The following is a 27115-nucleotide window of genomic DNA, read 5'->3' on the forward strand; positions in this document are numbered from 1 at the left end:
ATGAGTACAGCTAAGGGAGGGAAGAGGAAGAAAAATCAGGTTTGACACATTTCCTGAAATAAAAGAGACGAAACAACATTATGTAAGATGTTTGCAGACAGGACCTGGACTAACGGCATGTTCACAAAGAGCACAGACATATTAGGCTGAAAGGTTGTATTTATACAGAAATTATAGTGCTGCTTGTGTTTGCAGTTGTGACAAATCCTGCAGTGTACAAACACCGCCTGCTTCGCAATCACTTTTGTGCGCTAATTCAATGGGTACAACCCCCACCCCCACCTCTTTTATTAGTTTTCCCATTCTTCCCTTTGTCTGACTTGGTGTGTTTGCTTCTTCTAACATCTGCAATCACACTCCCCCAAGCACCTCGCCGTCACCATGGCAACTGGCCGGCATTAACGGCGAGAGAATATGAACAAATGAGATGTGGTGCCGGAACGGCAGGATGTTGCAAGTTTTTTGAGACCTTATTTAGATTTTTACTGCAGGGAGGAGGAGAAAGAAGAGGAGGAATAAAAAAAAAAAAAAAAAAAAAAGAGAGGAAGGCCAAACAGAAGGTGCACTTGAATGGAGGGGAGTGTGCATTCGAGCCACTCAAGACGGCGCCACACACACAGATGATGAAACTTGATGAGAGCGCCAGTATGCAAGACAAAGTGCTAAAACAGTGAGAGTTGGGACTCAGGTGCAGTTTTTTAGAAAAATCTGTCAGCTGCTGTTCAACATGAAGGGATTACAAAGTGTGGGAGGATGACCCCCCCACCCCCACCTCCCACAGACAATACTGATATTTACAACGGGTGCAATTTACATCAGCCATCACTCAGTACTGTATTAAAAATATTTTGTGCAAAAGACTGGTTAACAGATGAATTGTATTTATTTATTTATTTTTTACGTATTTTGTTTCATCAGAGCGACATCACAGAAAGATAGATGATCGCATACTTTCAAATAATTTTAAATCATCAAACAACTTCGAAAGTTTGTTTTCTTGTGTGAAGAGAAAGTATTCTCGCTGTGCGGCCTGGTACAAAAATAAATAATCACATCAAATTAAATGTCTAAATTGCACTAGTTAGATTATAAAGCTTTTGAATCATCTGGTCTTTGACCTACATACCATATGGTTCGATAACATCCACCCACACAACTTCTTCCACATACATTAAATACTATTTTTACTTCTAATTAATGCAGCAGAATGTTTATTTTTCAAATAGTTGAAAAGCTCTTTGAAAGAATTTTGCGCACAGATTCATAAATGCTTCAAACTCTACTTATTTGTTCTAAAAAATTAACACTTGACACTTTTCTATTTGTGCGAACTCATTTAGCAGTCAATGATCTACATCCGTGGTGTCAAACGTAAGGCTCGTGGGTAAAAAAACGTCCCGCAAGAGGCTCCAACCAGGCCCAGGAAACAGCCGAGGAAATGGTAGAAATTTCTTAGAAACATCGATTTCTTTTTAACTCTGTGCCACAACAAAGAAAAACTTAAAAAAATATTTTTTAAAGGTTATTACGGCACTATTTTACTAGTCCGGCCCATTCAAAATGAAATTGGGCTGAATGTGGCTCCTGAGCTAAAATATTTGTTTAGTACACCCCTGATATACAAAACAGACAACAGCTACAACTACAACAGCCCCAATTTACATAAAATGGACAAAAATCATACAAAAATAATCATAATTAGACACCATACACCCCTACTTTAATACTTCAATATGTCTACATTGTTCTACAAAGGCTATTAAAAGATAACTGTCAATTTAGTAAGATTATCCTGCTTTAAAAATGTGGAGGGCAACATGGCTAGACCCTTTGGTTAACTCTAGCTAGGTTAAATAAAGCGTGCTGGACTGGTTGGAATCATTTATTCCTGCCGCCACAGTTCTTTTAGCTTTCGGTCGAGCAAAAATTGACATCTGAACATAATGACTGTGTCTAAACTGCATCGCGCCGTCATTAGCGAGCAGCTGTTTGGAGAGAACACATGGTGCCGGCGATGCTTCCTCAGAACCATCCATCTTCTAAACTACTTCATCCAACTTATGGTAACAGGGCACAAACAGTGCAAACACAAGAGACAATCACACACAGTCACATTCAAACCTAATTCGGTATTAAGGATTAGCTCCAAGAGCAGGTTTTGAGACAATGAGATTATGAAAACTCGGCACAGAAAGATCCCTAAGCCTGGACAATGACCTTGTGATATAGTCTTGTGATCATTTATGATGCTGAATTTCTCCATGTGGGATTAAAAAAGTCCAATATTATCTTATGTTACAAATACAAGCACTTACACAGATGACGTCAATGTCATTTTGCTTTGAGAATTCTTTTTCTTAATAACAGTGCTCTTTCTCTTGCCCCGGATTTACACCAGTTGAGACTTTTTGGCTTCAGACACTCACATCTGCTTCAATCTGATTTCAGCAATTAATTCACAGTGTGTGTGAACATAATTCATTGCAGATCAGTCAGTCTTTACAGAATCAGAATGACTTTAATAATCCCTGGGGGGAAGTTCTTTAAATTATTTGGGGTATGCATATTATGTATGTTGATATCTCATTAACGACAAATTTGCGATATATTGCGCTCCATTACTAACCACTTCTCCACTGTGTGGCTCATTCATTGGAACCAGTCTATGGAAAGTCGCACTTCATGTAATCATCAGCGTAAGTCCGGTTTTCTGCTCAATTCAGACTCACTCACTGCGGATACTAAAAATTTATGCATTCCGCCCCGGGCATTGTTAACGTTGGCTAACAGTGTGCTCTTCCCATAGTTAAGAAGATACCCAGCGCCCCTCTTGGGAAGCGAGCCCAACACTTTGAAAACCCTCGATCTAAATAATGAACGAAGAAACGAAGAAGAAGAAAAAAAACAAACTCACGTAACCTTGGAAACACTGAGCAAAGCTTTAGCCTTATCTCACATCCACACAGGAACACATTTCATGTAGCACTGACAGGTAGAAAAAAAAAAAAGAAAAGCACATTTCAAAGACCTCTCCTCCTTCTCACATCCAGGCCATTAACACACCTGTATAATTACCACCTCCGGTGTGAACTGGACGACCTGGGCAACAATGGACCAGGGATAATTAGAGGGTGACTTCTAGACAGGCTGCCAGCTGATCAGAGGAGCCACAGCATCCTGATGAATAACACCTGCTGTCAAGAGACTCCCTGGCCTGGCCACAAAGACTTGCTAATGTTTGGATATTTAAGCCCATGCAGTTCATGTTTATGTTTCATCAGCGTGTGTTTGCCTACGTGGCCAAAAAAAACTAAGTTTTTCTGAGTTTTAACGTTGACGGATCAAACGAGACGAACTGGGCTAACTGTAGACGAGCCCACAAGATGAAATAAGACGGCTTGAGAGGGAAAAATGCTGGAAAAAAAGACCAAACAGAATTAGTGTAAAACACAAAAGAATTGATTTTTTTTATCTTTATTTTTTTAAATGTAAAAATCCAGTTTATTCCTCGGGAACCAGCCAGCCTGTGGAACCGGTTGTGCGATTTCTTACGTGCCTCTGGAGGCAGCTTTCTAAAACTCTGAGAAAATAACTCAATTTGAGCACGGTGAAAACAAATTCATAAAAGCTATTATGCATCACAAACTGGGACATGGCGCTTGAAAGATACGATGATTTACCAGAAAAGGGGAAAAATAACTGTGAGGGTTGCATCATGGGAAATACAGGATCAAGCATTTTCCGAGTTTAAGCCACATCGGGGAGTGAAAAATCAGGATGTTCAGGTATCATCAGGTATCATTTGTTCTGACTCATGATTGTAAATGCCTCTTGAGGAGAGAGATAGTCATATTTCATTTTAATAATAGTATGCATGTATTTTTTGTCAAGGCGTAGGCCAGCAGTAATGCCGTTATAATACAATTTAAGTTGCATCATTGGCTTTGAAACCACATTTTCTGACTTTCAAACCACTGGAAATATTGTACCTTTGGAACTGGACTTGTTTATTCATAAAGTCCCACCATGGCCAAAAGAGCTGCATCATTTTCTCTTTGTACAAAGAGGAAATTGACCCTGATTTTCTTCAAGGGTGCAAAAAAGCATACAGGAAACAGCAGAATGATTTGTGTGGAGTTGTTCGATCGTATAAAAATGAGATGCATCTAGTGCAAATAAATATGCTGCCCGGTCAGATTGAGTCATGATTTTGTTCACAGTGGATGTTCTTGCGAGAATGACCAGCTCTTTTAATTCCAGTTTCTGCAACTATGATGTATTACTACTTTGATGTTGAGCCCTGTCCGACCCTTTAACCCAGTCATTTGATTTACAGGGACACATCCACACAAGATTTCAACTCAGTTGGGCCAAACAAACTGTATTGTTGTTTTGTTTTTATTCAATTAACTGCAAAACAATTTTCTTAAGCCTCTCTGTCCTCTATGTTTTTGCGTTTTCGTTCCAGAAAGGATTCGCGTTTACACAGCAACGTTTTGAAAACGAAATGCAGAAAATGTTGTGGTTTTCCTGTAGGGCCACTGGTGAGTGTTGTTGTTTTTGCAATGAAGCCACACAAACATGCACAGAGAACAAGATGCTATCAACATTAACAATGGGTTAGGGTTACACGGACATTCGTATGGACAGACAAAGAAGTTTGATATCTATTACGCGCGACTCTCAAATATAAAATTACCAGGAGAATGTGGACGGAGAGTCATGCCACTTTGGAGGCCGCCATTGTTGTCCCTCTACTCGTGCATGTACAGAATTATTTACTATGGCCGTGGTGCGCATGCGCAGTAGCAGCATTTTCCAAAAGTTTTGTTTTCCCCCCGTTTCCATGGAGACGGAGCATTTTCAAAATGTTTCACCTTGGGAGCTGTTTTCCAAAAGTTGTTTTCAGTGGCTCGGAGCACCCTTTTCCATTTTCCCTTGAACGTGGTGTATTTAACTTGCTCTTGACAAGCTTCCATTTCTTCATCAACGTCTTCATCGATGATTAAAAATGACATCTGCTCAGTTCTTTGTCTCTCACAATATCGCCTCTACTCTTATTAAGACAAATCAGAGCAGCAGTTATTTAAGTAAAAAAAAAACTACAGTTAGTGTTTTATTCTTACTCTTGGGAAAGATTCAATCCACTTCCGGGGTGGTTTTGGCCTACGTGCCATACATTTGACACCCTTGCTCCAACTCTGAGGGTCCTTGTAGTTCAGTATTATGTCATGTTGTGTTTAAATACTCAACCATGCACAAAAAGGAGGCAGTCATGGAGAAAACACAATGAAAACGCCGCAACGTTTGTTGCTAAAGTGTTGTGATGGTTGGGAAATTATTCTGTCTTTTCAAATGAGTTTTGCAACCAGATTCAGTCAGATAAAGTATTCTCAAGTATTTGTGCATTGCAGCAACGAGGAAATGGGGACTTTGAACATCCCATTTGAGAGTAGAGTGCTTAAAGCCAACAAGGCCACTGCCTGAAAGTCTGCAAAAAAAAAAAAAAGAGCAAAAAGAATATAAACCAACACAGGGACAAAATGACGCTCAAGAGGGCAATAATAGTCATACACTGCAGTTCCGCATATTTTGATGCATTGCAGTTGTTCTGAAGCGGAGATGCCATTCCCAATCATTGCATTGATTCTCATTACAGTGCTGTGCAGCGACAGTTCAAGTGCCATTAACGATAGATCAAAAAATGCAAATAGGAACACAAGCTTAAGAAACAGGATTGTAGAAAGTTGTTCCACCAAGAAATTGAACACATTCACTCTGTCAGCAGCTCATTAATGCACTGTAACTAAATATTAAGCTCACAAATCAGCATAGTAATTACCATAAATATAAATATGGTTAAAATTGTGTTATGTCTGAGCAGGATGTGATTTGTGAAGGAACCAGAGTTTAAGGTAATTTTGCTTTATTAGAAGGAATGTAATAGAGATGAATTTAAATTAGAAATAAAGCTATAAATGTGACAGGTGTGAAAGATGTCCAAACGTGACAGCCATTAACGAATTTAAAACCTCCAACTAGCATCCCTTATTAGTACTTTCCATTGCTAATGGCTCATTGCTATAAAACAAAATATTTGTCAAATGTTGTCAATTTCAGGCCCCTTGTTAAGTGAAAACACATTAGTTTTGCGATAACATGGCAATATTTTGATCGATGGCAGAAACGCTGAAAGGGATGTAGTTAGCATATCAAGCCACTAGTGTGTGCTGCTGATTGTTTGTGTAATGAAACCGCACACACATGCACGCAGAGACCAATACGCCATAATCATTAACAGTGGCGAGTACACGGACATTCATATGGACAGACGACGAAGTTGGATAGCTATTTTGCGTGATTCAACTATAAAACTACCAAGTCCCATGAGGATATGGACTGAGAGTCATCCCTTGCGGCACCCGCCATTGTTGTTTACTTGCAAACTATTCACTATGGCCGTGCTGTACAGGCGCAGTGGCAACATTTCAGAAAAGTTAAATTTTTCCCTGTTTCCACGAGAACGGAAATACGTAACGAAAGTTTTCCGTGTTCACTTGAACACGGAAACAAATCTGACGTCAACGTATAACTTATCGAGGAACTATAACTGTCGCGTTGGACATTATTCATTGTGTGACTTTCACTCTCAATATTCTGGCTTTGCTTTACTTGGATACGATTATTTGATGTATTTCTGTCGAGTCAGGTGAGGTAACTTCAATCACCATGAGAGGAACATTGATTTTATCCAGCGTGCGACAACAATAACTCATCAGCGAGGGGGGGGGTGTGTGTTGATTAGATGGGGATGATAGATCCCTCGACTGATAGATCTCACCCTATAAATCACATTGTGTGAACCATCATTAATGATAAAACTTTGTGGTTGTATGAATAACTCCCAATTCAGTCAAAATCTGACACAGTACCTACAAAGAAGTGGGCAGTAAATGGGTTTCTATTGCTACCTGCCGCCAGTGAGCTGTGCACAGGAGCTATTAGCTAAATGAACGGGGCTGAGTCACCACTGTTAGCGAGCGGCACGCGCTAATGCTCTTGACAGGGCCTCTTTCTTTATCGAACTCCCCCTTCCTCTCTTTAAGTATGAGCCGTATGGATGAACAATTCATTCCATACGCCGGATGGGTGTGCGTGCGTGTGTGGGCATGTGGCGTATGAGGGTTATGCGGTTACATTAGCATAGTCGCCACTCTAAACAATGACAGCTATGAGTCAGACTCGGTTATGCAGGAGTGTATTTCGACGTCACCCTCAGATCGGCTCCTTCGCCGACAAGACGAGGGGTTTGAAGTGAAAAGGAGAAAGATGCCCACTCCACGATGGAGAAATATGTTGGTGGAGAGAAAGAAAAAAATGTAATAAATCAATGATGGAGCGCACAGACGCACAAACACTGACGCGCACATTTCCTCGTTTCCACATGTCAGCGTCCACAATCCCCCTTTAAAGTCGGTCATTTCATGTTTACTCCCGCGTAGCCTCTGGAGAGAGAGAAAGAGTGTGTGTGTGTGTGTGTGTGTGTGTGTGTGTGTGTGTGTGTGTGTGTGTGTGTGTGTGTGTGTGTGTGTGTGTGTGTGTGTGTGTGTGTGTGTGTGTGTGTATATTAACAGCTTGCAAATTAAAAAGCTTCTCCTTTACTCATCCATAGAAATAAGTAAAATAGGAAAAAAATAATAAATGCACGGGCCCTGTAGGTGATGTGGATTGATTAGTTTTGTTCTCTTTTACTGATTGATGGACTCTTATGAATGAGAGAGAGAGAGAGAGAGAGAGAGAGAGAGAGAGAGAGAGAGAGAGAAGATACACAAACCTATCATTCACTGGATTTGTCTCTATCCTGTATCTCCATTTCACTCTCTCTGGAGCATGTGGACAGAAGTGCGACATTAAAAAAAAAAGATACACACACACAAAAACACACACACACACCGCTCTATTATTCAGCCAGTTATTGGACAGGCTAAAGGTCAAGAGATATGAACAAGCTATTTTCACACTCACAATCAGTCTGGAGAATACGAGTGACTGATATTAACATCCGATTAAACCCCACCGGAGAGACGGGACGCTGTGGGAGCACTGTGAAAACGTTAGCATTTAATTTGCCTTCAGCACCTCCTCGTAGGGAGACGATTGAGAGGGTAAGGGAAACATTCAGGAGCAGAGAGAAAATGAGAGAGCTGGTTTAAAAAAAAAAGAGAAATAGAGAGAGAGAGAGGGGACAGAAATAGAGGTGAGACCAGTCAAAAAAAAAAAATGGAGAAAATGACATTCGGTGCCTGCCAGGGAGGGATGAGCTATAGGAGCAGGATAAATGGAAAAAGTGGAGCAGAGTGTGGAGGTGGCAGAGCATGAGTTGATAGAAGAAGCATGAAACTAAATGAGGAGGAAAGTGAAGGGAAAAAGTACAGCAAACGAGGGACAAGGTTGCAGAGAGAATCAGGATGCGGCTGGTGCAAAAAAAAAAAAAGAAAAGTGATCAAATATGGTTTATTCTTCTGTACGGTGTATATTGTGAAGCGGCTTTATCAAATGTGCAAGACGAACCGTTACAAGAGACTTCAGGGATCGAAAGAAGAAAGGACTGACAATCCTAACTGAAATATAGAGGTCAGGTTGACATCTTACTGTATGTGGTTGCTGTATCGCTAATCTAGTCATCGTCAATGTTTTTGGAGAGTGGAAAATTGAGAAAACCCATGTGCGCACAGGGAGAATATGCAAACACACGTAACATGTTACTCGGCATGAATCACACTCAAACCGACTTTATTCTCACTACGGGATGTTATTCTTTACCACTACTCCACTTGAGCAGAATCTCTTGAGTAAACGGCCAAACATGCTTCCGTTGTCATGTGTTTGGAATGTTGGTGTGGTTGTTACTCAATACACCCAGTAGAGGGCAGTGCAAGTTGTTGGTTTCATAAAGGACAACGTTTCTAATCCAAACATCAATGAAACTGGTTCAAAACTAATTTGTACTTAAAATCTACATTCACAGACTTTCCTCGAGTGGATCCGTCATTTCTGTTGTCTTCCAAGTTCTGTTGCCTTCTTTATTTCTTTGGTTGGTTGCACATGAGCTACGCAGCACAACACTGCCCCAAACAGCTCATCAGTGGTATTACTCCATTTCCAGGATTGCCAGTAGGTGTGAATGTGTTTTTCCTGTGACGGATTAGCAATTTTAAATCCCCAATTAGTCAAAACATTTGGACTGTCAGAGGAAACTAATCCACGCAAAGGGCAAACGTGCAAACTTCACCACCACAATATAAGCAAAGCAGATGAATGTGAAGTTTGGAGAAAGTTTTGGGACATCTTCCTGCACCATGGGGGTTGATGGAAGGATGTTTTTCTGATGTTTTGTTGTTTGTGTCAATAGTTTTTGGATTGAAAATCATTGCTTTTTTTTGTATTTTTTGAGCGAACAACATTCTACAACGATGAAGACGGAGGTGTACAGTAGAAGTGATGAATAAATAACTCCATGCCTCAAGGGAAAGCTTTTTTCTTTCAGGAAACCCATTTGGATAAAAAAAACTTCAAATTATCAATGCCTGAATGAAAAATTTAATTGAGTGAAGGATGTAAATATTGCAGAGATCCTTGCTTCCTGCTTTTAAATTAATTCCTGGCACTACGATGCTTTGTTCGAGCTTCATGTCTGTCTCTTTACATTTCACTTTGCACACCCCCTAGATGCCCACAGAAACTCGATAAGGGTATCGCAGCCAATACAACCTCGCAGGGGACATTACAGTGTCACATGTTACTGTGAATTTCGATGAGCTCTTTTAATTATTCTACATTTCTCCGGTTGACAGTTAAGGGGAACGAGGGGATGGAATAATCTGATTCAATGTGCATTTTCTATAACCTTTGTGTCCTGGTTTATTGTACTGGGTCCAAAGGGAATTCTTTGACTCTGAAACAGATGCATTCATATTTACTTTGTGTCTCAGTAGTTGACTGTTATCTCGGCCAGCATGAGTCCATTAAATCGGCACAAGGAGTTTAGTCCAGTTACGTCAGTGCGCCTTTTAATGTATTCATCGTTCTTCGTGAAATTAAAGTAAATGCATGCAACAAGTTATTGCTTGCCAATTCCACGCTCCCCTAAAGCACCTGACAGAATCAGTGCCTGGACAATCGGCAGGGGTGTTCCCCTGCTTCCAGATCAACCTCTCTTGTCCTCCTCCAGCACACCCTGATGAAAACAAGGGGCATGCCTGTCCAATTAGACCCCCTGCTATTATCTGAGAGGAGATGGGAGGCAGGGGTAGATTGGACAGGGAGCTAAGTCGCAATGGACAATCAATCCAGCCGACAATCAGGGGGATGTGGACGTGACCGACTTTGATAAGGTTTGTTTGTCTCGCTCCTTAAGCAAGCGCTGGATGGGAGAGAAAGTACTAAATTGTAACTTTCTAGATTCAACGTTTGAAATCTTCAGCTATTTTTGAATTGGCTGTGGAAGATTAGGCTTTGAAGAGATTTTGTCCGTGGCCGTTGGTGGGAAATTGTTTTTTTTTTTTTTTTAGCGAGAGAGAGAGAGAGAGAGGAGCTGGAGGATGCATTTATGTGTGTGTGTGTGTGTGTGTGTGTGTGTGTGTGTGTGTGTGTGTGTGTGTGTGTGTGTGTGTGTGTGTGTGTGTGTGTGTGTGTGTGTGTGTGTGTGTGTGTGTGCAAAGACACTGAGCCCGGTTTCTACAAAGAACATGAGAGAAAAACATTTTGACAGATTTAGCTCAAGGCCTAGGAGGGGTACTTTAGATGTCACCACAACTCTTTTCACCAGAGGAAGAAAAGTGTGGGGTGGTTTGTCATTGCTAAACGTGAGAAATGCAGGAGAAAATGAGTGGAAAAACAACATGGTGTACCTGACTGTATCCTGAAATTTCTACCCTATCCTGTACTGAACTTGCTAAATCTCACCTTTACTGCCTTATCTGTTAATCACTGTTGAAGTATTCCCATTAATTTAAATAGGGGTTCACCAAAAAGCTTAGCGAAGTGTTATTTATTTACATGTGTCCAGGGATAACTTTTGTGGAGACACCTTTGGTGGCCAGAAGGGGGCGGTATAATGAAAAGTGGATGGGTGGCCCAAGCATCGACTTGGGAAGCTTATACTTTCCTAACGCCAGGCTTGCTTTATGAATGCAACCAGAGGAGCAAGTGAAATGTCCATGTGATTGGAGACAGGATGACTTTACTGCAGTGCTGCTCCAACCTTCTTCCCTCTAGAGAGTGGAAGAGCCGCTCAAGAGACACCTAATCAATATGTAACCCCTCTACCCGATCCCTTCTGTCTCCCCACACTTCTTTCCTCTTCGGTTTCTCTCTATGTGTGTTAATTCAGTCCTGCTTATATCAAGCAATATATGCCTGATATAAGCAAATATGACTGCAATTATGGTTTGTACATGAAAACAGCCAACAGTGCACTTACTGATGTGTGCACACATGTGCAGTGGAGAGCGATCCATAATGTTTTGAGATACATGGACATTATTTTTTATTTAAAACCTTTTTTCTTCTAAACATCAGTAACAGTTTGGTTGCTATAAATCATCCTCATTGGCACAACTAAATAAGATTCCACAATGATCTCAAGGAAAAAAAATATTCTGTTGAGTTGACAAAGAAATTTGTCTTCAGGAGGATACGTAACCCTTAAAGTTAAGTTAATCATTTCATAAAGTATCTTATCGGAGCAGTACATACCATGGGATCTCATTGACACTCTTGCCACTTGGAAGTGTGAATACATCTGTTAGAGATATGTGCTACTCCAAAAATCAGGTCTTAGCTATTTTGGTTCAGTTAATTCTCACTCTGCAGGTGGTTCAACACTTCGAGATGAAGTCTGTTAAATTTCTTTTTTGTTATGCTGTGTTGTTTTTTTTTTTCTTTTTTACAAAGACCTTTGAATGATCCCTTTCCTCCCCTACTATCAGGCCCCCACCTTTTTTAGTAGAACAAAATGTGTTTAAATTTGAGGATTGTAAAAGAAAAAAAAAAAAGAATGTACATATCTAAAAACTGTCAGGTTCCAGGAAGAATGTATTATCTTGTAGCCTTTAACTTAAGCCATTAGTGTCTCTGCTGAGCGGTTGCGAAGGATGAAGTTTACACAAAGTTGGCAGATTATTTATGAGAGGCTAAGTGCTGAGTGCTGGTGGCCCCGCTGGCCTAACTTCAAGTGTTTACAGTTCACCTCCGGATCATCATCTCCCCGCTCATTGTTTATTAATGGAAATATACACAGCTAATTGCTAATTATCTTCAAATTGATGACTCATCGAGAAATTTTGTGCTTCATTAACCGACTGTTTATCTACTGAATTAAACATGACGGAAAGCATCGTGGAATTAAGGGAGATGACAGCCAAAAGACGGATCTGCATTTGTTTTTGCTCATGAATCTGACAGAGACGAGAGACGGTGGGGGCTTATGAGTGAGTGAATGACACTGCTGTGTGTGGGTGTGTGTGTGTGTGTGTGTGTGTGTGTGTGTGTGTGTGTGTGTGTGTGTGTGTGTGTGTGTGTGTGTGTGTGTGTGTGTGTGTGTGTGTGTGTGTGTGTGTGTGTGTGTGTGAAAACTGGTGTGGGAGTGTGTGTGTGTGGAATCAGCTCTGCCTGTGAAATGCAACGGGAAAAAAAAAAAAAAAAAAAAAATAAAAATCACATAGGATGTAAGAGAGCAATGGGGGATAGTGCTCTGAATATAAACCCAGAATTTGTAGACATGCGATGTGTAGACGGCAAACATCAAAGGCCCCATTTCAACATTTGAAGTAAATGAGTTTCAGATTGGCGTGAATCCGTCTGGACTCTAGACCAGCCTCTTGGGAGGTGAAAAAAAGAAAAAAGAAAGTGATCAGCCTTCGAAGGAGAGACTGAGGCAGACACAAAGTTTGGCGGTGAAACAAATACTGAAGACAAACAAAAAACACACTCACAGTACTCACGGTGACTCGGAAAGGTGTGGTGGCGGTGGACGTCGGCTCCATGGTGGGCGTGGCCTTGTCTGCGGACCCCGGCATACTGCGTCGGCGTCCTGTCCTCTCTGGAGGAGACTCTGTAGATCAGAGGTGTCACGCTTGTTTTAGTTCAAGGGCCACATGCAACCCTATATCATCCTGACTGTTTAGTTTTTTTGAGTGTGGAGTAAATATTTTGCAAATTCTTTTTCGCAAATGTTTCACATATCAGTTAAAACATAAGGGACTACAATCTCAACATGAAGCCAATTTTATTCATACTTGCTGGTGCAAAATTCTGTGAAATGTCCTGAAAATTTGCTTTCATTAATGGCAGAATCATTGATATCTCAGCTTGAGCAGTCTCAGCGTAGTGGTATACCCGGTACCCATAAGAAAACGGTTAACGACCATTTTTATTTATTTTTTTTTTTTCTATTTGCTTGGTGGTTTGACTGGCCAGATTGGAGCCTTTTCCCACAGTTTGACAGCCCTACTGAAGACAGATGCCATCAAAATGAAACAAATACATGTGAAAGGACTCCCTGTGTGGATGAAATATTGCAATTATCATCGTTTCATTCATCCAGTGTTTGAACTGGAGTTAGCAGCACAATATAAACATATGCATGTCACATATTGGACTGATATTACTCGTGATGAACATTAAATAGATGGGTGTTTCCAAATACCAATGTGCCCTTTCTCCAATTTACTCCAGCTTTTGTTGGGCTGGTTTCTTTTTTTACCCCCGTCACACACAGTATATGTGCATCACCTGTTCTCACTTGTAGCTTTTTATTGGACGTTTATATTACGGGAAGAATAGATGTGATATATGTTGTGCAGCCATATTAGTTAGCGTCAAGACTTTACTGTAAAAGCCAAATGGAGGACATGCAGGAGAGAAGGAGCCCCTCGTGCTTCACAGTGGTTTGCAGACTGCCCCTGAACAATAACATAATTTCATGTAAGCCTGTGGCTCCGGGAGGTCCAGACACAATTAAATTCAACGCAACCTGCTGACTTTTTGATGGTTTTATAAGCAGTCCGGCTGGTTACATCTGCCAGACGTGATTGAATGACGCACAATCGTTGGGCCTTGTACCAAGAACGGGAGAAATAAACAATATTCCTTTCAAATCAGCTAAAATGCTATTTAATTGTTTATATGTGGTGGAAATTAAAGTTTCTGACACAAATGAGAAATTTATGTTTTTCACATTCAGATATTGTTAATAGCTGCTGGGATCTATAAGCAATAAACTAACTTGTATTTCTATGTAGTTTGTGACGGTCATAACTGATTGATTTGCACTGAAGCTTATTTTTAAGCTGAATTTCATTAGTACACTTGAAATATTTTCAGTTGTAAAAATATACATCTCACTCGCCACTCTTTCTGTTTACCATCATTTCTTCTAAAAAAGGGCAGACATTCCCCTCTCCTTCAGGTTTTTCTTGCTGTTGCACCACCAATGAAACTCCCCGGCGCCCCCGGGGGAGAATGTTGCTTTGGACAAAGCTTCGCCGTGTATTCTCTCCAGTTACTAGTTTACCGAGTCATCCTCGCTTGCTCCACCTTCATATTCAGCATACCAACACGAGAGTGGAATTGATCTGTTTATCTAACTCCGACAATGTCAAGAATTCAGAGCTTTTAGCCGATACTCCACCCGAGTGGTCCACCGTGCGATTTCTTTCCTCCTACAGTGCAGAGCCTGTTATTGGTTGTCAGCAAGTTATCGCTCCTAAAAGTCCCACTTCACTTGACCCACCGTTTTCAACCCTGTCTGAAGGAACCAGAGGGCAAGAAGAACCCGACACAAGCACACGAGGGAAACATACCAAACTCCAAACAAACATAACCTCGACAGAACGTCAAACTGAGCTACAACGCCGCGCCAAAGACAGACCTTTGACACCGACAGCATGGCGGAAATAAAACTGTGGAGGTTGGGGGTGCAGAGGGAACTTGGATTAGAGAGACCTGGGTTCACTTCAAAACTCATTCTGCAGAGAGCCAACGTTTTGACACCAGTGAAACTTTTACATTTAAAATATGACTCAATGGTAGATGAGCATGGGATGTGGGAGGTTAACGTGAGTGTGATTTTTCTCAAAATGTTACATATCGCACGCCTGTCTTTGTAATCTGCTCGACCGATGGCGACGCAGGAAACTGCACGCCATCAGGTGAGCGCGAGCGCTTCAGCAGAGAGACCGCACGTGTGCGCAGAGGCAGCAGATCTGTACATGTCCGGGAGGAATGCGACTGATGCCAGCAATGCAAGTCTTCGCAGATTTCAGACAGTGATCATCGCTCACTGCTGGGACATAGTTACAGAGCACAAAACATTCCAAACCAGCCCGTGAAAGATGAATAGAAAAGTCATCCAGGAGTCATAACTTTATGCACAAGTCCTCATTTCAACTCGACAATGACAGACAAAAAAAAAAAAAGTTAATTTAGTATCCGCAGAGCGCTGAAAACTTGTCAGTAGAACCGGCTGAGGGTGGAAAACATGTATAAGTAGGGCAGATATGATGATATAACATTATCTCATTCCGAGGCCTTTGTATAACACGAGGGGTCAGGGCATCACTCAGGCCACGTTGGATCATTTAAATGAGCCCTCTAACTATCTGGAACATTGGGAAATAATGACATTACATATAAATGTACTGTGTGACTCTAATAGGAATAAAACTGCACACACGCACACCCACACACACACACACACACAGTGCAGTCTATAATTTGGAGTGAGAGCATTGGCCATTTTATGAGGAAACTCCCTACAGACCGTTAATCTAATCATCTAGATTCACAGATATGGGCCACAAAGCTCCCTAGAATCTCCTTAAGGTTAAAAAAGACCAAATTATAAAACACAAACTATTCATTTTATTGGGGGACGCTTGTATAATGTAATGTGACGCAGTACAACAGCCGTTAGAAAAGCAATAAGGCTCAGTTTTGCTTGAGACCACTCGAGAGGTTTAAGTTTGTATCAACGCTGAGCTCGACTGCATTATATTAACAAGCATGTCTAATATTATGTAAACCCTAAATAAAAATATATATATATGAGAGGGGACCAATATTAAAAACACCTTATGCAATAATGCACTCTGGCTCAACACCAGTATGAAACCAAAAAAGAACATATTAGAATTATAATACCTATTATTACCAACATTAATTAACTTAGTACCTTTTAGGAAACATAAGGATATGGTTACATGATTGATCACTGCAACTATTTCAGATAATAAAAACGAGCACCAACATAAAAACACCTGCGGTTTGTACGTGTCTAATATATTTGCATTAGGAGCATCCCTAACAAGCCCATGTTCTGTTTGTCAGCGCTGTCCTTTCTATTAGCTCGTCAAGCCGAGCCGTGCTAAATTAGCTGTCTGCGGCTTAACAGGCTGGTTGACTGTATTAGTGCGCGCTGTAATTGAAGAACGAATGGAGGATTCGCGCCTCCCGCTGTGCGGAGCCCCGGCTCGCCTTCTCGGCCCACACAACTCCCCGGCCCCCGGCGCACACGTAAACACAGTCGGCGGCAACAAAGAGGAGACAAACATAACTCCGGCAGACACTGAGCAGACGTCCTTAAAAATCCCTGTAATTGAAAATCCGGACCCGTCTCTCGATCCCCGGAGTCGGGGGGATCCACTGCTCTGCGAAGGAGGATTTGATTTTAAACTAGCTTAGTTTGTAATGCCGCAGAGACACGTTAAGCCCAGAAATGTGCAGTTAGTGAGAAGACATGAGCACGAAGACCATTTAGCAGGTACCACAACCAACCAGCCACAACATTAAAACCACGGACAGGTGAACTTACCTGCTATTGAGTGGGATATGGTATGTTAGATAGCAGGAAAATGGGAAAAGAATAGAAAATTATAGAGAACATTTTGTGTGACTGCCTCTCCTTTGATTTTCTTTCATCTTCTCCATGAGGTGCCTTTCGCATCCGCTTTGCATGGGACATTATTTTCCTGCGTTTTTTGCGATTTCTTTCAGAAACTGCTGAATCGTTAACAAAAATCATAGCGAGCTATTCCCGAACGCTCAAGCCTTTTAATGCGCTGTCTGTGTCCGTGCTGCAAACGGATGCTGATCTCCTTTGAGCTCCTTCATGAGGTGCCTCTCCCATCTACTTTGTATGGGACATTTTTTCACAGTTTTTTAGGATTTAGAAACGGTTAGCCGAACCTTTAAATCACCAACTAAAAATAAATGATATGATATGATATGATATAATATAATATAATATAATATAATATAATATAATATAATATAATATAATATAATATAGCCACCTATGATAGTGATCTTTGCACGTTGCCACCACTAGGGCAGGCACAAGAATTAAAGATTTGAGCAGATATGACCAGGGTGGAATTGTGATGGCAAGACGTCTTGGTCGGAACATTTTTTCTTTTTTTAAACTGCAAACTCTTGTGGGGGGGGGGTTTCCTGACCTACACTGGCCAACATCAATCAACACAGGAAGGAAAAGCAGTGAACTGGCCACGGGGTCATGGGCAGCCAAAGCCCGAAGACGCATGTGAGGAGCGAAGGCGAGTTCATTTGGCTCGATTTCATGGACTACTGTAGTTTAGATTGATGCGGAAGTCGTATATAAGCATGTCAGGTTACAGAGAGCGTTTCAGATTTACTTGCATATGTTGTGAAAAAAACCCTCACAGAGATAGTCCAAGTGCCAAGTCTGTGAAGGTCACATCAGTTGGACATGACACATGCAAGCATAAAAAAAACTAATCATTCCAGAAAAATATTAGAGTATTCAAGTATATGTCGTCAAACCTTTTAAATACCAACTGCACACAGATATCAAGGCGATGCCGTAAGCTGAACACCTACATGAAGCTATGAAATAGATTTCCCACAAGGTTATTTCAAAGGAACCCCACAGTGCCCACCTTTGTACACAAAACCTGCAGGCTTGGAAGGAAGGTGTAACGAGTCCCTTTAACTACTTTATACATTCACAGCAGCATTATTCTCCCAGAGTTATTCAGTTATATTCAAACACTTTCAATACGGCTTAAATGTACCATTTATACGTGGTAAAATGTATTGAAAGGCATCATAATGAGCAAAATCACATATATTTAATCATTTTCAGTTTAGAAAATGTGTAAACTGTTTTTTCTTCTTTTTTTTTTACAGTGTAGTTTTTCATTATTTTATTATATTTTCAAGTTGAAAGCATCAAATAGGTGCAACTGATGGAAGCTGAAATGATTTCTCAGAGCAAGCCGCGGCACAAATTTCAACACAATATTTGATCATGCATTGATTAATCGCCATGAACTTATAATTATTTGTTTCAAAGAAGATGTGAAGAAATGCATAACTTTTCCATAGAATCCAAGAACATATGTAAAAATATGGACTATTTATTAAATGGAGCAAATCAAATATTCAGTGCAGCTTTGGAGGCATATTTTGAATAACAATGAACCTGATATGCCTTTGTCGTTCTGTCAATGCCCTCAACATCCGCTTTATTCTCTGCACAGATGTTATATAATAAATCTTCAGGTGGATGTGGTACCCAGAGGATGTTTATCCTTGAAGTGAACTGTCACTATAATCTGCTGGGACATTTGTGCCTTGGTTCTTGTTAACTGGTTTTATGTTTGTGTAAAGTGAACAAAAAAAATAAATAAAAAAGCCCAAATGATGCTGAAAACCTTTCCGATTGTGGATAATGTCAAGTTGTTTTGGGGGATGTGGGCACGAGAAAACCGTCGCAATGTTTCGTCACGGTAAAACATTTCCAGAAATTACTTCCCTGCCTTACTTCCCCCATCATAACAAACAAACAAGAGTTGTGCCGAAATATCTGCCGCCATGAGATGAAGTGCAACAACTAAAAACCCTCAAGAGAGCACACGGGGTTGATTAAGGTAATCGTCAGCACAGACTGAATTAAGTCGGCGATGTGAGATTCTGTGCTAATCTTCAATATATTCACCCCTCCAGCCTTTGTAATTTCATAACGGAAATCTCCCCCAACTCGTGCGCAGCTGGCTGTTACGAGCCCTAAAAGGGGGAAGTTCACACATAAACACGCACAGAAACACACATCAATTAGCTGGTCGGCTAATTGCCGCGTGAAATCACAATCTACGCTTCCACATGTTGTCGACATCTGCGCGCAATATATCGAGACCACCTCCACAGACGCATGGAAAATGTTGCCTCGCCGCAGCTTCTGTGGGCGACTCCGATTCACCCCCCGGCAGACAGCAAACAGACAGTCGCAGTCAATAAAACTTGAATTAAAACACAAATTCGAACTAATGCAGATCATGAAAGAGGCTTCTTGTAGCACATGTGGTGGCTGGTCTGGGACTGTTAACGCTTCTCGTTTTTAGTGGGTCTGTGCAACTGTTGTTTATTCAAGCTATTTGGAGTTTGGAGCCGTTAGCGAGGGCTTAGATGGGAAAAAAAAAAAAATCGGAGGGTCTGCACACAGCTGCAAAGTCAAAAGGTCAGGCATGTTTGAACTGCTAAGTCTGAAGTTTGCATGAACATTTAATGCATTATTTTCTGCATTAGCATGCGAAGGCCAGACGGGCGAGGGGAAAGAAGCCGATACTAATTTAGCCTTTCAAGAGTAAAGTCAAAGATACTCTGGGTATGGGAATTTAACATTTAAAAATGCTTGACAGTTTCAAGTGACAACAACAATTTAGATGCATCTAAATGCATTTAATCTAAAATTGAAATTAAATCACAAACACAAGTAAAACAGCTGGTCACACTAAACTGGTCACTGGTCCATCACAGGATAAACACACACACTTGTAATTCAAGTACGTGTTGGGCCTCGGCTTCTTTCTTCTTTTTTTGTCGTGAATTTGTTGAGAAAAATGCTGCTCTTTGGATTATACTTAATTAGTAATAGTAGTAGTAGTATAGTAGTAGTAATAGCAGTAGGAGTGATTGGAAGTGGATTGGAACCTGTGTGAAATGAGACATTTTCACTTTAATCTTTATTATGACCCTTTTCCGCTTTCTCCAGATATTTTGAAACGTTTCTCTATTCTCAATGTTTTCATTGCATTCCCAGAATTGTATTACTCAACCTTTTAACACTGTTTTTACTTTATTGATCAGCATTATGACTTTATTCTCAACATTCTGCCTTCATTCTGGCACATCACATGTATTGCAATAGTGATAAGTGTCTTGGTTTACAATCAATCTCTCCTCTGCACTTCCACTTCCACCTTTCTGTGTAAATCACGCTCTCATCCTCCTCTTTCGCCTTCATCAATTTGCTTTCTTCCTCCCGTGTACTCTCGGATTAACGCTCTGCCTCAGTTCTCGTGCCGTACCGCCGCGCCCCTCACCTCCTACATCAAATCGAATCAAATCCTCTCCTCATCTGTCACTGTCTCCTCGTGGCTCTCTAACTGCATGCCTCCAACCTCCTGCCTCCATCCTCCGTCGCAGTCTACCACAGATAAAACTGCTCCGTCTTGATTTTGTCCTCCTCCAGGCCTGCTCACAGTTGGCTGAAGCGGCCGCAGGGCCCGTAGCCTTAGGGGGTTAAAGCAGCATGGACTACGTGATGATCGCCTCCATTTTGTGCGTGTGTGCTGCATGCGAATCACAGCCTGGTTGTCAAGAGATGGGAGCGGTTGCAGGTGGGACTGATTGCGACTACAGCAATAACGAAACGCCGATTACGATTGTTTAAAAAGTTTTTCGATCAGTCTATCTATCTGAAGCTCCCTCCCTTCCTTACCATTTCCTTCCTTCCATTAAAATGCAGTAATGAAGGTCAAATTCCATATTTCCTTTGCATTTCCTAACCAGAAATGCTCGATTCAGTGATCGGGACGACGCCGCCCCCCCGCCCCCCTCCTCTCACATTTCACCGGCACAGGATGTTACACTTTGCAGAGAGGGCATGAGATGAGGCCTATTATGCAGAATTCACAGCTTCTCCCACTTCTGAAAGCAAACTGTGATATTCAATCCTCGCATGTGGGCTGAAATTAAAGCACAACAGGCAGGACTGTGTGTAAAAAAACCCAATCCACGTGTGCCAACCACTCCCCCCTCCAAAAAAAAACAAAAAACGGCACGGCAACCTGGGCAGGTGGTAATGTGTCACAGACGCTGTCAGACAGGCCACCAATAGCATCTAGTTAATCACCCAAAGAGGGCAAAACAAGGATGGCGATGAATGTTGTCTGCACGTTTGCGGCAGCTCTGCAGCGGCGCTGCACTTGTACAACGAAAAAAAACAACTTTTTTTTAACACACATCATTCATTTAGCCTGAAGTGATGCGTGTGTTTTTCTTTTTAAGATCTCTTATCTCTCAAGGCGCTGGTTGTGCTAAGTGGTTCGGTGATGGAAGATGAAATTCACAGAGGCTGGTGTAAGTGAGATGCAGTTTTACAAGTTTTTTTTTAGTTTCTTTTTTACTCTGCCTCCAAATGAGAGCGACTTGAAAAGTCAGCGTCTACTCCCTGGTGTTAGTAATCCTCCTGCTGAACCGAGGTGGCTGGATGTCTTTATTTCACACTTCTTCCATGATATGCATGTCGATGGCATTGTATTTATAGATAAATGCTGCGTGCATTTTAAACAATGCATTACTAGTCTCACATACACCTAACATTGTTTTTTGGGGTTTTTTGCATTCATTGTTAGCCCCAAAAACATATGGTAGGCGCTTTAGTACACGAAGTGGCGAATCAATCTGTATTGCAGATTTTACTCTTTGAGATGTTTGGTGTTTGTATGCTCTATTTGCCTGCATAACGAATTAATGTGAATTTTTTTTGTGACCAGTGAATCAATAGTGACAACAGCAGAAAATAATATATAAGAATAATACTACCGTGACCTGTATGTTAAAGTTTCTCTACCAGAATCCACTTGAGAAAAATGAAATACATGTAGGACTCAGTTTCAGTGGGTGATGTACATCTCTAATACATTGTTAATATCGTTCTGAAGGAAATTCGTCATTACACTCATAAAAACATGCATTTCCCGCATTCAGATTTTCACAAGATCCCCCGCTTTGTTGTCGTCTTGGCGGCCATGGACACTCCCGTACATTCCCGAGGCATGGATCCCACATGTACATCTTATTTGGCAAAATCTCGATTTTCGACTAGAAAAAGCCAGTGATCATTTTCACAACATTTAAGACTATTCTTGTGGCTTCAAAACTCTTTCTTTGAGAACGTCTGGCTTTTTTTTCGGGCTATATCGGTCAAATGTTGATATTTCCACAGGAGCTGTCGCGACGCCATCTTGCATATCCCAGAAACCCCTGCTGCTCAGGTTTTCCAAGATGACGTCCGTTAGCGAAACATAAACACAGTTTGATGGATGCAAATTACGGTTTGTTTTTAAATATATCTACTTTGGTGTGATGGATTTAGGCAACTGCAGGTTGTAAATTTGTGGTAATGGTCTTGTTTTAATGTATTGGTTTATTCTCTGTGCGGAAGTGATACCTTTTATGGGAAGTATATTTTAAATATGGATTCTGGTAGAGTGACTTTAATAATGCACACTGCAATCAGCAAGTAAATAAAGTAAATAAATCCAAATGAAAATGGTGAATTTGTTAAATTAGCATTTCTGCACAGTGAAGAAATGTGGACATTATTCATCATTTTACTTGGGAGTCTGCAAACTATTGTTTTGGTGTCACGTTGATCAGCACATTATCTTCAGCAGTGTGCAATGTAGTGAGAAGCCGGTCATGAAACTCAAATTATTTTCTCATCTGGGGATGGCGAATATCACATCGTGCATAGCCGTTTTAAATGGCTCCTTCACGTTCAACCATTGCCTCAAACAGCGATAGTGAAAGCTGCCATGCAGCCACAACACTGGCGGCAGCTTGGAGGTTCAGCGGTTTGCCCGGAAACACGTTGACAAACAAACACGTTGACAAACAAACACGTTGTGAAGTAATGAACAGCAGAAAGCCACAAGCTGTGAGCAACCTACAATGTAATACCTGCCAGTAATGTAATTTGCTTTTACCATTTCGAATGTAATAAAGCCAATAACTTACAAAATTGTGTCATAATATAAATATTTTTTTCTTACCATTATTGAAAGACTGTGCTTCATACTGTGTTTCGTCAATAGATGAATATTACAACGGTGCCATCCAAGATACAGATTTTTGATTAAAAAAAGTCCTATTGAGGTAATATTGCAATAATGGCTCACATAACCTTTTACACGGTACTTATTAGCAAGTTATATCATTATTGGCTTTTTTTTTACATATAAAATGGCCAAACTTTGACAGTTATTACATTATTGATCGTAATAAAAGGGAGTTTTTCTTTTCCACAATGTAGAATTGCTTAGTTTTTCTCTGTAAAAATGCTTTGAGATGACTGTGTTGTATAAATTAAATTGGATTAAATCTAATCTGGATCTGTTATTTCATTATAGTATGAGAAAAAAAAAAAAAAGCAAAAATACTTTTCTTATATTGATAGCTTACGCTCTTTAATAATAAGTCATGTATTACCTGATCTGTTCAAGGGGCAAAGGAAAGCGCTAGAAGCTTCAACTTTTAGCCCACATGATGCCACTTTCTAGAAAGAGAGAACTTTTTAAAAACCATATCCTGTAAATAGAGAATTTCAGTAACTTTTTTTTTTTTTTTACATCAACTAACAAACACCAGCCCAATACTCGCTCTCTTTACACTCCTAAAAGAAAAATTAAGTCTTCAATAGATAATTGCTCCAGCCTGGTGCCTGTTTCGTGTGGTAACCGCTACAGGGCTTTTTCGGCTTTTTGTGGAAGCATCAAACAGCTTCCTGTTGTGGCCAAATGTAATAAGTACAAGAGACGTGATGGTAAAAACCAAACCAGAGAAGTTCAAACATGCAATAAAACCCGATGAAGCCAAGGGAAGTGGAAAGTTGGTGAAAAAGGATTAGGCACTTGGGAGTGGAAAGTTCATTTAAATGGTTTTATTTCAATTGGCAGTCTTTAAGGTCACATTATATGACGACTTAACAACAATATTCAACATTTATGTAGACTAAAACGTATTGTAAAGTGTATAACTGACAAAAGTCAAACTTATATCTTGAATTATTGCTTCAAAACGTATTTGAAAGTTAGATCATTTCGAACTCCATTTCCGTAGGCGGTTACCTGACATCTCCAACACTATTTAGCACAACAAATGTAAAGTCATATTTGCATAAGGTTAGCTAAATATGCTTTCAATGTGTCTGTTACTTGTTTTATGCATACTTTAGTTCCATATGGTGCCACAACTGGATTTTTTTTTAATACTTTATCAGATCTTCAAGGGAAATCGGACATGAACTAGGAGTAACAGATACCTTCTTCACTGCGCAGCATATCCATCTTTGTGTTTTGTGTGACTCACATGTGCTTATCATTGTTAAGTTTGCCAATATGGCCACCCACCTGATAAAGGGTTAAAGTGTTTAGAGAAGTGGCTTTATTAAGTTAGAACAATATTAAAAAAAAAGAAGAAAATCTACATGTGCTCACTGTGTCTGAAAAGTTTTGAGTACAGGATCCTTTTATCAACGGCAGCATGAGTTGGCATTTTAAGTAGTCGATACCCACAGGACTGAAGAGTAGCCTCCGCAGAGAATGCAGAGTTCTCCTGTTATGACAGGAGGGAAAAGCAGCGGAGAAATCAAACACACAAACACACACACACACACACACACACACACACAAACACACAAACACACAAACACACACTCTCTCTTTGGGCTGGTGAAATGTGTAGCCAAAATCACAGGCTGTCAGGCTGTGTTTACTGTGTTCTCTCTACCTGGATGACTATCTTCTCTCGGTCCACCCTGCCTCTCATCCTGCTTCCTTCACAAATACATCACTTTTCACTTTTTTTTTGTTGCCCCCCACAAGCACAAGACAACTAGAACTTGTCTTGACTGGCAGATTGAGCAGCAAAGAAAAAAAAATTAATTCTCCATCTGTCTTTGGAATATAAACTACAAATTAATGTCAATCAAGAACCAATGGGCTCAGAAGGTTTTTTTTTTTTCCCTTCTTCTTTCATAATCCATCTCGTCAACAAGTAAAAGTCTTCTTAGTGGTGTAACCGACTCCCAGCTGGACAGTGATTCATGTAATGGAGGTCAGCGCCGAGGCCCACCCGGGCACACACTGTACCACAGGCACAGCTTTCGATTGTCAAGCTTTATGGCTTCTCCTGAAACATGTGCTGGTGTGTGACATAGACAGGGAGAAAAGAACAGAGAGATGTGTGTGTGTGTGTGTGTGTGTGTGTGTGTGTGTGTGTGTGTGTGTGTGTGTGTGTGTGTGTGTGTGTGTGTGTGTGTGTGTGTGTGTGTGTGTGTGTGTGTGTGTGTGTGTGTGTGTGTGTGTGTGTGTGTGTGTGTGTGTACACAGGGGCTATAATGCGTTAACACTGAGCTGCGAGGACAGCGCTGGACTTTTGACCTCCGAGATGCTGTATTTGCTCAGTGCGGAGATGATGGGGTGATAAAGAGGTGCCGCTCCATCTCCTTGGAGCGACTCCGTGGACACGGTGGGGGGATTAAAGGGGAAATATTTCACCGTACAGTCAACGCTCACTTAACTCGCAGCTCGCACTGGTCTTAGCCGGCTGTGGGCTGATCCAAACTGAACCCAATCAACTCGATTTGTGTCGCTCAGACCGCGCGGCCGACTTGAAACGCGTTTGTTTGCCACAGACACAAGCGCTCTATATGCAGCCATGCTCAAGTGATGTCCAGAGGGAGGGTGCGAAAGCTTTGCTTCATGTTTAGTTTGGCACATGCATGCCTTTGTCTGCAGTTTGTTATGGGAAGACAGAGGAGGCGGAGGAGAAGGAGGAGAAGGAGGAGGAGGAAGTTTGTGCAGAGGGCGACAAGCAGCAGCAGCAGAAGCATTCCAGCAACTGAGATCCTATTAGCCTCAATAACATCGACATGCAGACACCCCGAGCACACTCCGTCTCATTTGATAACATTGGCCTTTCTTTCCGGGTTGCTAAATTTATACATCAAGTTCATATAGTCTAACAACTGCATTTCTTAAGTTGTGCCCACACAACACTTGCTCTCTAGGTTACTGTGTCAGTTACCATAATGTATACACGATAGTCTATGTGTAATAAAGAGACAATAACTATACATCTAAGTTCACATTATTACTGCACCAATATTTTCAATACTGATTTATCCAAGTTAGGCTCAGATAAAACCTGACGAGCTGAATACAAGCGAAGCCAAATTAAAGCCTGGACGGTTCGCCAATCAATCACAGGAATAACAAACACGCATTCCATAACTAAAGGAAATTTAGAGTCACCAATCAACTTCAAATGCTTTTTTCTTATATATTTTGAAAGAAAACCAGAGCAGCTGGAGAAACCCCACTATCTATTCTTTAATATTTTATAGCATTTTTTGCTTATGTTGGTGTTAATTTTGGTGTATTTAGATTTGATAGTGTAACTTATCTTTATGTTGGCTCATATAGAGGAATTATTCTTAATTGGGTATTTAATTCTTGCATTTTATTGGTAAATAAAACCATTGCTTTACTACCTTACTTCAAGTTTTCAATGTTTCGATATTGATCAATTATATACAAACTAATACCTACATATTATTAGCTGGGCGGCATTTGATGTGTGTATTTATGTCTACATTTCTAAATAAAATGGAAATACTATGGTAGTTACTATAAAATGCATGTAAAACCTGCAGGTACTTTCTTCTTTGCATTGGCAAGGTGTGTCCACAGACAAAATAATAAACGCTTGAGAGTCTGAATTATCAATCATTTTCACTGTTGTCCTTTACATCCATTCTGTACACTATTAATAATATATTATAGAAACTCACAGTTTTGGAAACTGTTGTTAATATTACTTATATTGTTGTATTTTGTTCAAGTTTTTGTGTATTGAATCACTTTTACAATATTTGTTGGCCTCTATCTTTTGAAGCGAACCCCCCCCCCCCCCCCCCCCACCCCCCCCTCAAAAATACCAACTTTTA

General features: G+C 40.7%; 1 protein-coding gene across 7 annotated transcripts in view; it reads right to left on the bottom strand.

Moving 5' to 3' along the window:
* Nucleotides 1-27115, bottom strand: part of dab2ipb (DAB2 interacting protein b) — a 194941-nt gene that overhangs the window by 88362 nt on the left and 79464 nt on the right. For 4 of the 7 annotated variants that reach the window (XM_080477500.1, XM_080477503.1, XM_080477501.1 and 1 more), the window contains one exon: nucleotides 13005-13114. In XM_080477500.1, the coding sequence (XP_080333626.1) occupies nucleotides 13005-13114 (110 nt within the window). Of the gene's footprint in view, nucleotides 1-12995; nucleotides 13115-27115 lie in introns of all 7 variants that reach the window. The other 3 variants (XM_080477502.1, XM_080477504.1, XM_080477498.1) reach the window with 1 other exon arrangement.

The sequence above is a fragment of the Lipophrys pholis genome (genome assembly GCF_963383615.2).
Source record: "Lipophrys pholis genome assembly, chromosome: 12".
NCBI classification, from domain to species: Eukaryota; Metazoa; Chordata; class Actinopteri; order Blenniiformes; family Blenniidae; genus Lipophrys; species Lipophrys pholis.